Raw genomic sequence first — 16,153 nt, 5'->3', positions numbered from 1 at the left:
GTTTCAAGAGCCCCGAAGAGCCCCCCGGAGCCTAAAGTGGGAGACATGTGCCCCGTCACCCCTGCCTACACCACTGTTTGTACAGCATACATGTAATTCAAATGAAAAAATGTCACTGTACATGCGATAGATAGGATTTGTATCGGGCTATCTGCTGCTCATAGCACGCTCGTTTGACTTCGAGTTCCATTTTTCGGTCGACCCCAATGTGTCTCATTCAATTCTCGTGGATCGATGGAAATGGTGAGTTGAACAAATACGGCGTCCAATTTGAAATACTTTTAGAAGCGCAACCTTGCCATAAGGACGATTATAGTACATAGGTGATGGCACTTCTGCTATCTGCTTACAACGCAAATGTCACATAAACGGACACCGCATTTTGCGTTGAAATCGCCCCTTGACAGCGCAGGCTTGAAAGCGCAGAGTTAACGGCGGCTTGCCTGTACATAGAGTAAGCGTACACCCCTCCGCTCAGCCGGAGAAACCTGCAAACTGTTGGAACTGGGGATCCCCAAATGGCGGACGTTTTCTATTTGCATCGACTAAAAAACAAATTGAAATTTTTCAGTTAAGGAACAACCGATTCTCTCTCCTTTCTGACGGGCTGACAAAAAATTGTGTCGGCATCGTCAGTCGATGCACGACGTCACATAGCATTTTACCTTGTACCACGGTTGCTGATGACAAACATGCTGACGACAGATCGAACCTGTTCTATGGCCTTGGATCGAACAGGGCCGTCGTCGCGGAATTAGCTGGCAGACGCGCCAGGAAAGGTTGAAGCAGGTTGTGGCGGCGGAAAAGGGTTGGTGGTTGGCCGGTACGAATACAAATGTTATTTTATCGTTATATGAGAGACGTAGTGGATGTTTGAGGTGGTAGAACTATGTTCAAATGTCTTGTGCGTCCGTACACATCGGTGTTATGTAGCGTGCGTGCTATATTTAGTTGCAGCAGGCCTTTTTGCATAGTGCGAGGCCTACGCTGGTATGTGAATGTCATTGGGCCTTTACGACGCGTTCAGCTGCTGAGGCCATATGGCGCAGCCTGCGTCTCACCCAGGCAGGAAGGGCGGGCACTGCGGGGAATCGAACCCCGTACCTCTGGTTTCCAGACGCGTGGCGGTTAACTCAGATGCGTTAACCATTACTCTACCGACATTCGTATGCCAGAAACACCTGATGGTCATTGGTTTCAAGCAATGCGTATGGTTATGTATGTTTGAGGATGAGCAAAACCTGAGACTCCAAACTTAGTTGCGCAGCATCTGTATGTTGTCTTGCATCTGAGGGAGCAGGCAGCAAGTCTATATAGCTGTCTCAATGAGAGATCTGCCAGGCAGGTGTTCACTGCTCATTCATGCAAACTAGGGCTGATTTGGTCTCTTGTGGTGTCACTTTCAGCCCAGCAAGATGTGAGTTTAGCACAAAATTTATGCTCTGTGTCATGCTTATGTGACATCAGTGTGTCACTCAGTGTGATGAACTCAGGCCAGGTCAAGTTGTGATTGATTTTCAAAATATTGTTACAGAAAAATATTTTGGAGCACTTTTTGGTGAAATTGCCTCTCAAAAATAATATTACCCTGAAACATGGACTCTATATGCTGAACTTGGTGGAGACCTGGGACCACATAGCATTTTAAGTACATGGATTTGTGTTGCACATGCACTGAACGTGTGCTATGGGCTGTTGCTGCTATGCGGGCATGGCTGCATTCCTTGGTTAAAGTGCAGGTTTTTGGCAGTTTGTGTGTCAACTTGAGCACCTGGTGATATTTGTGTGAACTGCTGGATAGTGGGAGGTACCGAGAAACTGGCAGAATAAGGGAGTGTATAGAAGGGAACAAATCATAGCAATTTATGAGCTACAAGCTGGAAAATGCTGAATGTTCAAACTCCAAGTATGTTTTTTGTGAATGGGTGCTGATTATCATCTAACAGTTTGTGGCAACACTTTCTATTTGTTTTGCAACTTGCTGCAACTGAGTCAGGCATGTAACCAAAATTTTCTGCAGGAGATGGGGGCAGCCCAAATTTTATAAAATTGCCTGTTACTTAAGGCAAATGCCTTGAATCAGAAGGGAGGGTTCATAGTCATTGTCTTGCCTATGTCCCCAGGCCTGGCCCAATTGTGTGCTGGTTGATCTTGCAATCCTGCAAGGTTGGCCACCAAGTGGAGCATGTCATTGGGCCTCCCTTGCTGGCATGGGTTTTGCCTTTTATCAAACATCAATGTTTTTCTGTTGTGATGGAGTGAAAAAGTTGGAGTTAGAATTATCTGGCTTCTCTGCAGGTCATTTGTGGTCAAAGAACATGCAACTGACTTATTTTAGGCCCTGAACTTTGCACACTCCACACTGAAGAGTGACAAATTTGGGGCCTCTGCTGAAATTTCATCAACAAGTTGAAGGTTTTTGGCTGAGGCTTCAGGTACAGTGCACTAATCATGTGGTGATTCTGCAGGTACAGTACAGCCACCCAGCCTCCAGTGGCAATGTCTGAGGGGAGTGGCCAGGCAGGTGGGGCAGTGGCAACAGCAGCCGCACACCCTGGCCCCACCTCCGGCACGGCCGTCGACCCAGACCCGGAGGTGGTGGTGGAGGAGGAGGCGACGCTGGCTGCCAGCCGTGCCCGTGGCTTCCTCAGCTGTGCCCGCTGTGGCCAGTACCTGGAGTACGGCGGCCTGGCGCCGCGCCTGCTGCCCGCCTGCCTGCACACTGTCTGTCAGCTGTGTGCTGGTGAGAGTGGCTCAGGTCAGTACTGCCGGTCGCTGACGCGTGCTACAGACTCAGGCTGTGACGCAAATGGCTGATCAGGCCACCTCAGCATGTGGGCTCCCTGTGCTGTCGTGATGGGCCTTTCTGCCATTTTCCAGTGGGCAGGACATCATAGTGTGACCGGCATGCATCTGTGTACATTGTTGCAACTTGTGACTGCATTCTGTAGGATGCAGCTTAGTACACCCTCTGTAAGGCAGTGACTGATGTGCCCTAGGGGGTGAGGCCCTGCAGTACACCCTCTGGCAGACAGCAACTCTGATGTGCCCTAGGGGATAAGGTCCATTTGTCCCTCTGCCAGACAGTGGCTGATGTGCCATAGGGGATGAGGCCCAGTATACCTTCTGCCAGACAGTGACCGATGTGCCCAAGCAGGTGAGATCCAGTACACCCTATGCCAAACAGTAACTCTGATGTGCCCTGTGGTCGAGGTCCAATGTACCCAATGTATGGGCGTCACATGATCAGAGCAGTCAGCACACTCTAAAGCCCAAATCACCATCACCACCATCATCCTTCAATGTACCTCCCATCTGATGGTGTCTCTGATGTGCTTCAGGGGGAGAGGTGCAGTGCGCCCTCTGCCAGACCACGTCGCCCTCGGTGGCGGACCACCCGCTGCTGGAGGAGCTGCTGCGCGACACGCACGCGCGGCAGCAGGCGGCCGGCTGCGGGCAGTGCTCAGAGCGGGGCGTCAGCGCCAGCGTCGTCGCCGGCTCGTGCCTTGACTGCCAGACCGACCTCTGCCAGAACTGCATTGATGTGAGTCCACGCGCCGGGCGGCACCGCAGGTGGCGGCAGCTGGCAGCGCTGGTCTGGAGATGCTGTAGCGACGGTGATGCAGTTGCTGCAGCCCGGTGTTGGGGTGCGTGGCAGACAGGTGTACGTCGTTGGCAGATGTGGCATGGTAGTGCTGTTCAGTGACAGCTGTCCTGTATTTTCCCCTCTAAAAGGTTCCATGTTGTTCATGCCTGTCCCACCTGACAGGGTCCCTGTTCTTGTTTCATGTTCTGGAGTCATGCCTTGCAGGCCTGTCCCAGCTGACACAGTCACTGTTCTTGTCTCACGTTCTGGAGTCACTCCTTGCAGGCCTATCCCAGCTGATAGAGTGTCACTGTCTCACGTTTCACGCTCTGGGGCCACCCCTTGTAAGCTTGTTTCAGCTGGCACAGCGCCACTGTCCTTGTCTGGCGTTCTGGGGCCGGGGACGGCAGAGCCAGCCGTCCACGGCGTGCCGTGCCACTCAGACCACCGTGCCACTCAGACCACCGCGTCACTCAGGCCGGCGTGCCACTCAGACCGGCGTGTCTGTAGCTGTGCGTTGGCAGTCTGTCGGCCCACTGGCATCTAGGATTTTGCCGTACTTCCCAGCTGGCTGTCGTGGCTGTTTTCATTCCGTGGCCGACCAACAGTGCCAAATGTGTCTTCAAGTCGGCCGAAAACCGGGACGTCCGTGAGTGGAGGTTTTGTGGCTATCCCATGGAAGTAACCGACATTGCCAACTCGGGACGCTCTTTTGACGGCCCACTGCTACGTTGGCAGGCGCACAAGATCACGAAGGCCACGTGGGACCACAAGGTGAAGCTGCTGCCGGACGCCAAGCAGGAGGACCGATGCCCTGAGCATGACAAGGTGCGTCCGCTCACTGCACTGGCGGCCCTGGGTCAACACTTATGTATTTCAAACATAGCATCGTCCATGCATCTGAGTGGGTTCCATTCTCGCCCCGCTCTTCGGGCGTGCTGACTCCAACCGCCGCACTTCATCTGTCGACTGAGTACGGTCGGCAGTGCCGGACGACTGTCCAGCTGTCGTGCTCGTCCTCGGGGCGCCGCGCCGACCGCCGCCGACTCTCAGCCGCGTGCCGTTCGCAGGCGTTCGACTACTACTGCGACGGGTGCGAGGTGCTGGCGTGCGGCGAGTGCATCCTGTCGGCCCACCGGTCGCACGCCTCCTCCACGCTGGCGGACAAGGCGGCCCAGGTGCGCGCCGCCCTGCGCTCCTGCCTGGACGGCATGAGGTCAGCACGACCACGGCTGGAGGCGGCGGCGCGGCCGGTGTTGGTGTGCGTGGGCCACGTCCGCTTGTGATGGGAGAGGGCCGATGTCGTGCGCCGGAGCAAGGTTTGAGTCGCCCTGTGTGTGTTGTCGGTCTTACTGCGTCGTTGCCAACGCGTCTAGCGCTTCTGGCGGTAATTATGGATCGTCATTTTCTTTTAAGATAAGGGGCACGTCCAGGTATATTGCTGCTCCGTCACGTGCCATTCGGTCCTCCGCGGCGTCGTACGGACCTCCTGTGCCAATGTCGGACCCAGCGTCCGTTCCGCATCCATGACAGATGGATAAGTATTATTTTGCCCCACTGGCAACAGGTCGGAGATCGCTTAGTTTGCGCCAAACATTGTCGAAGTCGCTGAAAGAATCTGCCTCTTCCAGCGGGGTCAAGATGAATGTCTCTGTGGAAATCGCCAAACTGAAGTCTCAGATGCTGGAATGCGCCGATGAGAAGCGGAAGAGCACAGCCAGCGTTCGTGCGGAGTATGAACGGTGCGTAGCAATCCTTTACATCGTCTTCCCCATCCCTGAGCTGTGAGCTTGCCGTCGCGCCGGGCGGCTGGTAGTGCCGCTCCGGACGCCGGCCGCGGAGGAGCTGTCGGCCGCGCTCCGCCCGCGCCGACCCCGAGTGCACTCAGGTGACCCCGTGCGCCGCCGCAGCATCTGGATAGCCAGATCCGCCGCACCGTCCCGCGGGCTGGTGCGTCGCGCCGCACCGTGGCCGCCACTGACGCCGGCCGGCCGGCAGGTACCAGACGCTGGTGCGCGCCTTCTTCTTGCGTCAGGTGGAGACGGGCCGCCAGAGACACGACGATTTCGGCCGTGAGCTGGAGGGGCAGCTGGCGGCCGCTTCGCTGGTGCAGGCGCGCACCGCCCATTGTGCCAACCTGGTGGGCCACCTGCTGGACAGCCGCCGACCGACCACCAGCGTCCACTACAGCAGGTGCGGCTACCGGCGTCGGTGCGAAGCCGACCGGGGCTGAGCCACCGCGCGGCGGGCGGCCCGGGCATGATGGGCTTGGGGCTCGTGGCTTGGCGTTGGGAGCGCGCTGGGTGGGTGCGAGGGGAGGGAAGATGTGACGTCCTGTAGTGCTTTGTTTTTGGCGTGCATCGCGTTGCTTGAGGCTGCGCTTACTGTAGAACCTTACTTGATCTGCATGTGGAGGTTCATATTTGTGCCCCCCATCCCCCACCACCACCACCACTGTTGTTTGGCAGAGCTTTCCAACTTTTCGCGATCTGCCGCGTTCTGAGTCTTGTCGAATCTGAATATCAAGGCTGGTTAGATATAGCCAGGTTAGACGTGTTTTGTTTCCCGCTGTCTGTGCTGACCTGTGCTCCCAGCGCCGTGTCGGCTGACCTGCGGCGGTGTTCCAGGCACGTGACGGCGCTGGCCAAGCGGCTGGCGTCGGTAGACTTAAAGCAGCCGGACCTCTTGCCACCCGAGCTCACCATGCGTCGCGTCTTCGGCATAGACCGTGAGCGAGCGAAGCGGGGGGCTCTTGGGCTGGTGCCCAGGCGGGCCGGCCATGGCCAGCCGCAGCAGGTTCCCCGTGCTTTGAAATGCAGTTGTGATCAGTGCCGTTTGCGTCAGCGGGCGTGATAGTCCGTCGGGGCCGGTTAGACGTGTGGTGCTGATCACATTGCCGACAGCCGACGTGAATGCCATGTGGTAGTCGTAAGGATGGGGTTAAGGCTCATTCCGCGGGGCAGAGGGATGCGGCGTGAGTGGTGCAGGTGCGCCCAGGATCAGCGCGGTTGTGGGCGAGACTTGTTTCACGTCACACTTCAGCGCTGGGCGCACGGAACAGGCTCAGGCTGTCGCAGTGTCAGGCCAGCTTCTCCAGGCCCTCCTCGCGGCGGGCCCACGTCGTCAGACGTCTCGTTGCTGGATGGTAGCATGCCGTGCACGGATTCGTTATTGCATTTCAGTAATGTCGCCTGGGCGGGGCCCCGCGGCCGGCTCTCGCTGCCGAGCGATGGTGCGGTGCTGGCGACCGGTGCCCGCAGCTGCCGTCCGCTCCTCCGCGCGCACAGCCGCTCACAGTCGCTGGTGTCTCCCGGCTGACCGGCAGGCGTCGGCGACCTCATGACGGTGCTGCTGTACGACCGCGGCACGTGTCTGCAGCCGGAGACGAAGCGTGCCATATGCCGCGCCTTCCTGGCGGCCTCGCGCCAGGTGATTGGCTGCCATCAGCGCGCCAACACTGAGTTCGCCATGACCTACATGAAGCTGATGTTCCGCAGCATGGCGCGACTGTCGCACGTCTCGGCCGAGCTGCGCGGCCTGGTGGACGAGCTGCACCGCCGAGTGGTCAGCACGTTCGTCAGCACTGAAGCCGAGCCAGCGGCCGGAGTGGCGGCCGCGGCTCGGCTTCAGCGTACGAGTGCGGCCGCTGGCTGGCGGTCGGACGGCGCCGAGGCCGGCGTGCCGGCCGCCAGCTGGCCACAGTCGGGCGGCCAGATGTCCGAGCCAGCTCAGGCTTGGAGGCAGCAGCAGCGGCAGCACCAACCGCGACAGCAACAACAGCCATCGGTGCAGCTGCCGGAGCAACAGCGGCAGCGACAACAGCAGCAACAGCAGCAGCGACAACAGTGGTCAGTGCAGCCGCCGGGGCAGCCGCCAGGGCGACAGCAACGGCAGCAGCAACATCAGTCGGAGCAGCCGCCACAGCAGCAACAGCAGCTAGAGCAGCAGAAGCGTCGTCGTAAACAGCAGCCCACCCAGTGGCCGCCGCCGGAGCTGAGCCCGACAGACCTAGCAGCGGAGGACAGTGACGACTTATTAGTGGTGTGGAGCTCAGACCCCAGATCACAGCGGACATCTGGGGAGCGGGCGCACCGAGCGGGCGAGCGGCCCCTGCCGTCCGTTAGCCTGTCGGGGTCCAGGCGCGATGATCGTGCAGCGGAAGAGACGGCGCAGGTGAGGGACGCGGGAGATGGGGCGCCGGAGGTGCGTGCGCGTTAGTCGAGCTGTTTTGTCAACTTTAAAAAGGAGTTGGAAGTTTTACGCTTCGGAGCCGCGAAAGAGACGCGTCGTACTGACTTGCGGTCTTGTGCGGTGAGTTTTGCATGTGCCTTACGTAGTGGCAAAAAGCGCACAGCGCTCAGCCACAAACCCCGCTTGTCTGCAACGTGCTTGAAACATGACTTTATTGCAGATAAGTCTTCCGGCACCCAGCGCGGGGAGCGTACCACCAGTGTGCACCGCCTCGCTCGCTACCACCGCGCCGGCCCCGTCCGGGCGGCAGCAGGTCCAGCCGGCTGCCGCCGCCGGCCCAGCGCCAGCTCGGTCAGTCCAGCCGCCTGTCGCCGCCGGCGTGCTGGTTCCGAACGCGTCTTCGTCGTTGTCAGCTTCCATCCCGCCATCAGCTGCGCTGTCGGGTCTGCCGCGCGCCGCCCGAGCCTCCAGTGTGCCGTCGGCTCTGGCGCCGGCCGCTGTCGATGACGGGCAGCAGGACGTGGCGAGTTCGCACGTGCCGGTGCTTACGCCCGGCACCGAGGCGGCGGTACAGGCGCTGCTGGTGGAGCCCGATCGCCTCCAACTGGGCGCGGGTGGCGAGGCCGACGACAGCGGCGTGTTCGTCGACAGCAAGGTGCATGTGCTGGAGAACGCGGTGGACGCACAGGCCGTCGCGAACGCGCCAGCTCGCAAGCGCAGGAGGAGCGAAGGGACGAACGTGGCCAGCGTGCGCGCGCGCCCGCGCCCGCTAGTCGTCCTCACGACCCAGCGGACGGGCCGGGAGCGAGGCCGGGGAAGAGGTCGGGGTCGTGGACGAGGCGGCGCCTCCGCCGCGCACCACACTCCCACTCTGCCCCAAGAGCACAGGGCCCTGGTGTCGCCGCCGCCCGCGCTGCCGGCCCTGGATGCGGGCGCGCGCCAGATGGTGATCGTGCACATGCCGGTGCTGGTGTCGGGCGACGTGGCGGCGGAGCAGGCGCCGGCGAGCGCGTCCGGTCACAGCCAGCCGGGCTCGAACGGCGAGGTGTGGCGCGGCGTGGCGCTGGACTGGGGCACAGACGACGACAATGCTGTGTTCGTCGACAGCAAGGTGGACGTGCTGGAGAACGTAGTGACGACAGAGCCAGCCGCGGTCACCGCCGAGCCCGCCTGGAAGGCTGCGCTCCGGCAGAAGATCCAGAAATCGATGGCCCTGCTGCACGCGCGAGAGGGAGGCGGGGCCGCGGGCGAGCCGACTCGCAAGCGTCGGAGGAGCGAGGAGTCGGGTGTGGGAAGAGCGCGGGCGCGCCTGATGGACACCCTCTCGCGCCAACGGACGGGCGGGGAGCGGGGCTGGGGGCGCGGACGAGGTCGGGGACGCGGACTCGGGCGGGGTCGGGGAAGAGGTCGGGGACGCGGGCGAGGTGGCGCCGCCGCCATACGGCACGGTCCTGATCAATCTCAGCAGCCGAGGGACGCGGCAGCCGTCTGGGGGCGCTGCCCGGAGGCGGGCCGAGGACGGCGGGAGGAGGCCGCCGCCCCGGGGCACGGTCCGAACCGAACCGCGGAACGCTCGGAGCTGGTCGCCGCCCCCGACCGCCGCGCTGAAGCGGACCGGGTACGGCGGGAAGTTGGCGCGGTCGCGGACCTGCCCTCGGAGCCGCAGTCCGGCCGGCCGCCGGAGGAGGGCGGTCGCGCTCAGAAGCGGCCGCTGAGCCCGGCGCCGCCGCCGCCGCAGCCGCAGCCGCAGCCGCAGCCGCAGCCGCAGCCGCAGCCGCAGCCGCAGCCGCAGCCGCAGCCGCAACCGCAACCGCAGCCGCAGCCGCAGCCGCCGGTCTGCCGGCCGCCCTCGCTGCTGCGGGACGGCCGCGGCAACAAAGTCAGCCGCGCAGGCGTCAGCGTCGACACGCCGCTGCGTGACCTGCTGAACAGTATGCTGCTGGCCGGCTCGGAGCGCGACGGTGAGCGACTGCGGGGCTCGAGGCTCGGCTCCGGCTCCGTGGTGCGTTGTGGGAGCTGGGCTGTGATGAAGTGGTTACGTTGTTTTGCGTGATGGGTTTGTTCGATGGGTAGGGAAGCTGGCTGTGTGCGCCGCACATCTTGTTCAGGCGGTGTGGAACGGAGGCACAGATGGTGCGTGGTGGACGCGCACGTCTGGGAATAATTGCGCGTCTAGCCTGTGACTGCACCGCCTCTTGCAATGCCGGCTTGGTTCATTTTAGTTTCGATGGAATTATGGATGAATGGCAATTTTACGTTATGGTGCCGGTATTTCCTTGTGCAATTGCCAGCGTTACGCGCCGTGCCCGTAGCCACGGCTACTGGCGCCACGGATCAGCTCATCCCGGACGACTGCGCGCCGCGTGGCCACCGTCACCCGCTGCGCACTGGCACAGAGGTGGAGCTGGTCGCGGAGGAGGCGCCTGAGCCGGACGCGTCGGCAGCGGCCGACCTGCTTCCCGCCGCCCCGCCACTGGTCGCGCTGCCTGCTGAGGCCAGTCCCCTGGCGCCACCGGCGCTGCCACCAGACCAGGGCGATGCTGCGGCCGGCGGCCGGCAGGCGGAAGGGCGCGACGCCACGCCCGCCCGGCCCTCGCTGATGGATGATCTGGCCGTCTCGGACGATTCCTCGGACTCGGACTCGGCTCCCAGCTCGCAGAACTCGTCCTCGTCGTCCTCGTCGTCCTCCTCCGGTGCCTCGTCCTCTTCCTCCGCTTCCGGTGCCCCATCACCTCCGTCGTCGAGCGTCTCGCCAGCGGTGGGCAGTGCGTCTGGCACCGCGCCGCCTGCCTCGCCGCACGTGGTGCGCCCGATGGACGCGTCTGGCGAGCCGCTGCCCTGGAACCGCACCAACGACCCGCTGGGTATCGGGTTTGCGGCCGAGCTGCTGTACCGGCCGCCGGAGCGCGGGCCGGGCTCCCCCAACGTCAGCTACTGCGTCCTCTGCTGGGACGGCGGCGACCTGGTGCTCTGTGACTACTGCGAGCGGGCCTTCCACCGCGACTGCTACGTCGGCGAGGTCGAGGACGACGCGGAGTGAGTTGGCGCGGGTGGGATCGCGACAGCTGGTCAGCGATGGAGCGTATGGTCGGTGGGATGGTGGGGTCCCGTGGTGTGGCGAACGGAGGATCGCCGCGTGGCCGATGGGTGGGTGGGTCTCGTGGTGTGGCGAACGGAGGATCGCCGCGTGGCCGATGGGTAGGTGGGTCCCGTGGTTTGACGAACAGAGGATTGTCACGTGGTCGGTGGGATGGTGGGTCCCGTGGTGTGGCGAACAGAGGGTTGTCACGTGATCGGTGGGATGGTGGGTCCCGTGTTTTGACGAACAGAGGATTGTCACGTGGGCGGTGGGATGGTGGGTCCCGTGGTGTGGCGAACGGAGGGTTGTCACGTGGTCGGTGGGATGGTGGGTCTCGTGGTGTGGCGAACGGAGGATTGTCACGTGGTCTGTAGGATGGTGGGTCCCGTGGTTTGACGAACGGAGGATTGTCACGTGGTCTGTGGGATGGTGGGTCCCGTGGTTTGACGAACAGAGGATTGTCACGTGGTCTGTGGGATGGTGGGTCCCGTGGTGTGGCGAACAGAGGATTGTCACGTGGTCTGTGGGATGGTGGGTCCCGTGGTGTGGCGAACGGAGGATTGTCACGTGGTCTGTGGGATGGTGGGTCCCGTGGTGCGGCGAACAGAGGATTGTCACGTGGTCTGTGGGATGGTGGGTCCCGTGGTGTGGCGAACGGAGGGTTGTCACGTGATCGGTGGGATGGTGGGTCTCGTGGTGTGGCGAACGGAGGATTGTCACGTGGTCTGTGGGATGGTGGGTCCCGTGGTGTGGCGAACAGAGGATTGTGACGTGGTCTATGGGATGGTGGGTCCCGTGGTGTGGCGAACGGAGGATCGCCGCGTGGTCGGTGGGATGGTGGGTCCCGTGGTGTGGCGAACGGAGGGTTGTCACATGATCGGTGGGATGGTGGGTCTCGTGGTGTGGCGAACGGAGGATTGTCACGTGGTCTGTGGGATGGTGGGTCCCGTGGTTTGACGAACAGGGGATTGTCACGTGGTCTGTGGGATGGTGGGTCCCGTGGTGTGGCGAACAGAGGATTGTCACGTGGTCTGTGGGATGGTGGGTCCCGTGGTGTGGCGAACGGAGGGTTGTCACGTGATCGGTGGGATGGTGGGTCTCGTGGTGTGGCGAACGGAGGATTGTCACGTGGTCTGTGGGATGGTGGGTTCCTTGGTGTGGCGAACGGAGGGTTGTCACGTGGTCTGTGGGATGGTGGGTCCCGTAGTGTGGCGAACAGAGGATTGTCACGTGGTCTGTGGGATGGTGGGTCCCGTGGTGTGGCGAACGGAGGATTGTCACGTGGTCTATGGGATGGTGGGTCCCGTGGTGTGGCGAACGGAGGGTTGTCACGTGATCGGTGGGATGGTGGGTCTCGTGGTGTGGCGAACGGAGGACTCCCACGTGGCGCTCTGCGGAGCATGAGGAGTTATTGAGGTGGCTGCAGCTGCAGCGGCAGGGCCCGCAGGAGCGCAGGGCCCTCCGCCTGGTGAGGCCACCATGTCGGAGCCGCAGCACAGAGCGGTTGTATTCTTTGCCTTCGATGGTCATCTTTTGGACACCGTGTATTCTCACCAAAGCATGACCTAATGAGGACATGGGTATGAGCACGAGCATGAGCTCACTGGCCAGGCAACAGGCAGCCTGGTCGCGGCGCCCTGACCCACACTGCGCAGCAAACCCTCGGTGCTGTGCACAGCGGGTTAAAGCACGGCCTTGTCATGTTGCGCAGCGTACAGGACGTGACGGGTCGGGCCGGTAGCGTGCGCAACACCTTGCTCTGCCGCGTCCCCAGAGGCCAGTGGCGGTGCCTGCTGTGTTCGGAGCCACCACGGCTGGCCGGGCCGGACCGCCCCCGCCCTGAGCGGCTCCTGGCCTCCGCCGACCTCCTCATGGCACGCCGCCTGCTGCTCGAGCTGTATGCCGCCTATTATCCTTGCCTCTACTTCAGAAGCCGCAGTAACTTGGAGGTGAGTGCGGCCCGCGGGCGTCCGTCCATTTTGGAAAGTTATTCTTGGCGAACGAAGCCATTTGCACGGACATGGGAATGTTAGGATTATTGGGCTTGTCCCCTCCTTTATGTACCTACCTACACGAAGCTTGGATTTTATGGAAATACTGTACAACTCCTATATTGTGTACACAAGTGGGACTGCGGTGTTAGAGCTTTTTTGAACGGTCTGGCCCGCTCCGCCCATGTACGTTACGTTTGGTTTTAGTGCACGCTCTGGTGTCGTGGGTATATTCCGTACGGTGTTACGCAGCTACTGCCAGAGTGGAGGAAACTCAAGGACCCTATCTGCCTGGACGACATCAAGGAGCGCCTGAGCCATGGGAAATACACCTCACTCATGGACCTCCTCAAGGCGCTGAAGCGTCTGATGGACATGATACGGTCCCTGAAGGTGCGTACTCCAGCTGGGATTGGTTCTGTGACGTGTCACCGATAGTTTGCCGGACGGCTGCGCGGCCGCGGCCTCCGCTGGCTCACTGCCCGCCGGCGCCAGGTCACGTGACGGGCGCGGCTGGACCGGACAGCTACCATTACGGAGGGGAAACCGTGCGGTGCGTCCCGGACGGCGGCGTGTGCCGGCCGCCAATGCCCACCTCCAGGGCCCGTCGCCCGTCCCCAGCTCATGACTACTCCCCGGACGGCGGCGTGTGCCGGCCGCCAGGGCCCACCTCCAGGGCTCGCCGCCCGTCCCCAGCTCACCACTACTCCCCGGACGGCGGCGTGTGCCGGCCGCCAGGGCCCACCTCCAGGGCCCGTCGCCCGTCCCCAGCTCACCACTACTCCCCGGACGGCGGCGTGTGCCGGCCGCCAGGGCCCACCTCCAGGGCTCGCCGCCCGTCCCCAGCTCACCACTACTCCCCGGACGGCGGCGTGTGCCGGCCGCCAGGGCCCACCTCCAGGGCCCGTCGCCCGTCCCCAGCTCACCACTACTCCCCGGACGGCGGCGTGTGCCGGCCGCCAGGGCCCACCTCCAGGGCTCGCCGCCCGTCCCCAGCTCACCACTACTCCCCGGACGGCGGCGTGTGCCGGCCGCCAGGGCCCACCTCCAGGGCCCGTCGCCCGTCCCCAGCTCACCACTACTCCCCGGACAGCGGCGTGTGCCGGCCGCCAGGGCCCACCTCCAGGGCCCGTCGCCCGGCCCCAGCTCATGACTACTCCCCGGACGGCGGCGTGTGCCGGCCGCCAGGGCCCACCTCCAGGGCCCGTCGCCCGTCCCCAGCTCACCACTACTCCCCGGACAGCGGCGTGTGCCGGCCGCCAGGGCCCACCTCCAGGGCCCGTCGCCCGTCCCCAGCTCATGACTTCTCCCGCGGAAAGCCACGCCGGAAACAGGCGACTCTGCTGCAAACATAGCCAAGACAATTTTAGTGATGTTTAACCCAGTGGCATTTGGCTGTCTAATGTCGTCAAAATGCCTTCAAGAGCAAATTACAGATAACCCGTTTCTTTGTGCCAGAATGGGCTGCGAGTGCGCTGAAGCTGGAACATCAATATGCCGTTTTTGACACATGTGCAAGCGCGGAATACCCTGTTTTTGATATTCATAGTTCCACACCTGGACTTAGGACAAAAACTGTTGGTTTTTGCTAACGTGAAAGCATGCTAAGGGGGAAGAAAAGTCACTTATGTGTAAGTACCACTGCTGGTAGGATGGCCACTGATTTTGAAAGCCGGGGGCTTAGTGTTTCGTAGTCGCTCCAAGAGCTTGCCAATACGTTGAATAGGATTGTCAAAAAGTGTACAGTAGCCGTGGTAACGAGTAAGTAATTGTGCGTGTACATGCAAGCAAAATGACAAGCTGGCATGGAGCTGGAAATCCTCGTAACCTCCAGCTCCGTGGAAAGACGGGCACACGTACCGTTTTTCGTCCCTTGCATCTAACTAAGCATTAGTGGATATGTCATGTGCAACAGACAGATGACAATGACGATTGCTCGTCCGTGCTTCATATGATGCATTTCTGCTTCATCCATCGCCGGCGGCGAGTGCTGGTAAAGCGTGCTTCTCTGGCCACGCCGCCCCTGCTGTTCGGCGGCGGGTTGGCGGAGGCGCTAAGCCGACGGTGCTGTGTTGCAGAAGGGGAGCGTCGGGAGGAAGTACCTGAAGGAGCTGGAAGAGGTGTTCGACAGCTTCGTTCGCGACCACATGCACGAGTTCTGGTTACAGTTAGACGAATCATCGTCCCGGTAACCCAGCGTCTTCGGCGTCGGTTGGCGGCACAATGTGTTGTGCGATTCCGTTGCGCCCCGAACGTCGGGGCATTGTCGGTGGTGATTCAAAGTATTCTCCCACGTCCGCTGTTACTTTTGTCCTGTTGTGGTTCTGGGGAGATGCCGAACTGCGTCATTTTATTTTTTTAAGCGTTACAGTGAAGAGATTAAGAGAGAAACCAAAGCTGACAATGTTTATGGTGTAATAATGCCTTTCAGTTGTGTGTGTTTGTGGCATTGTCCGCGAAGCGCACGAGGATACAATGGCGGCTGTGGTTTTTCGGTCGCATATCATGGAATTTATATCAAGGGGGCCAAGTTAAGGTAAACGGTGATGCCAAGCCACTGTTAGGACATGCCATGGGGTCGCTAATTACATATTTGCATGACACATCCTTGATGAAACTTAACATTTTCGTAATATATGCGAATGATTGCTTTATAACATCGTTTAACCAATGCCTTTTGTTGCACTGAAAGTAGTTTTCTGGATAAAAAATTGTAACCGCGTTAAGCTTCGTCGCATTGATTCAAATTAGTCAAATGCTTTGTGAAATGGAACCAGATTGCAGTGTGCAAGACCTCCCAACAGTGTTCCTGGCTTTGCGCGTGAATGGTCGATTAGTGAACCTCTGCCGGTAAGCTGATCGATATGAGCGCCAAGGAACGTCTACGTTGCGAAGCTCAGTGGGCGTCACGTGGTGTAATCTAGATTGGCGTGTACCGTGACGTCATTGAGGGAGTCGCTGCTGTAGGCTATCGACTCACACGACTCCGGTCCAATAAAGCGCCGAGCTTCTCCGTCTGCGACTGGCCAAGCCGTGAGGTAATGTAAATATCCGCCTGGTGTCTCAGGAAAAATCAAAGTGATTGCAAGAATAATGTGATGCAAACTCCATTTCCTGTGGAGTTTCGTGAAGCCACCAGCATCGGCATAAACTCCGACACGGGAGACGGGTGTGTGTCTGACAGCTTCTCCGAGAGTTGGCGCCTTCAGGGTGTCACGGAGAGCATCACCGAGACCGTCGGCGTCTTCCGGGACGTGAGCGGTGGCAGGTCTCCCGCACATACACTGGTAACCATCTGCACCGCGC

General features: G+C 60.9%; 2 protein-coding genes across 2 annotated transcripts; both read left to right on the top strand.

Moving 5' to 3' along the window:
• The first annotated feature begins 764 nt into the window (after positions 1–764).
• Positions 765–7,173, top strand: LOC119108021 (transcription intermediary factor 1-beta). Its single transcript, XM_037231605.1, has 10 exons — positions 765–823; positions 2,469–2,758; positions 3,342–3,544; positions 4,325–4,414; positions 4,657–4,802; positions 5,218–5,328; positions 5,585–5,779; positions 6,214–6,314; positions 6,912–7,126; positions 7,168–7,173. Exons 2-10 carry the CDS (start codon positions 2,500–2,502, stop codon positions 7,171–7,173), a joined length of 1,326 nt encoding a protein of 441 aa, XP_037087500.1. The 5' UTR covers positions 765–823; positions 2,469–2,499.
• Positions 7,174–10,364: 3,191 nt separating this feature from the next.
• LOC119107753 (nuclear body protein SP140-like protein) lies at positions 10,365–15,208 on the top strand. Its single transcript, XM_037231303.1, has 4 exons — positions 10,365–10,813; positions 12,631–12,805; positions 13,100–13,240; positions 14,926–15,208. Exons 1-4 carry the CDS (start codon positions 10,377–10,379, stop codon positions 15,037–15,039), a joined length of 867 nt encoding a protein of 288 aa, XP_037087198.1. The 5' UTR covers positions 10,365–10,376; the 3' UTR covers positions 15,040–15,208.
• Positions 15,209–16,153: the final 945 nt, after the last annotated feature.

The sequence above is a fragment of the Pollicipes pollicipes genome, unplaced genomic scaffold (assembly GCF_011947565.3).
Source record: "Pollicipes pollicipes isolate AB1234 unplaced genomic scaffold, Ppol_2.1 Scaffold_6686;HRSCAF=7923_pilon_pilon_pilon, whole genome shotgun sequence".
NCBI lineage: Eukaryota > Metazoa > Arthropoda > Thecostraca > Pollicipedomorpha > Pollicipedidae > Pollicipes > Pollicipes pollicipes.
This window is presented reverse-complemented; position numbering and strand designations above follow the sequence as displayed.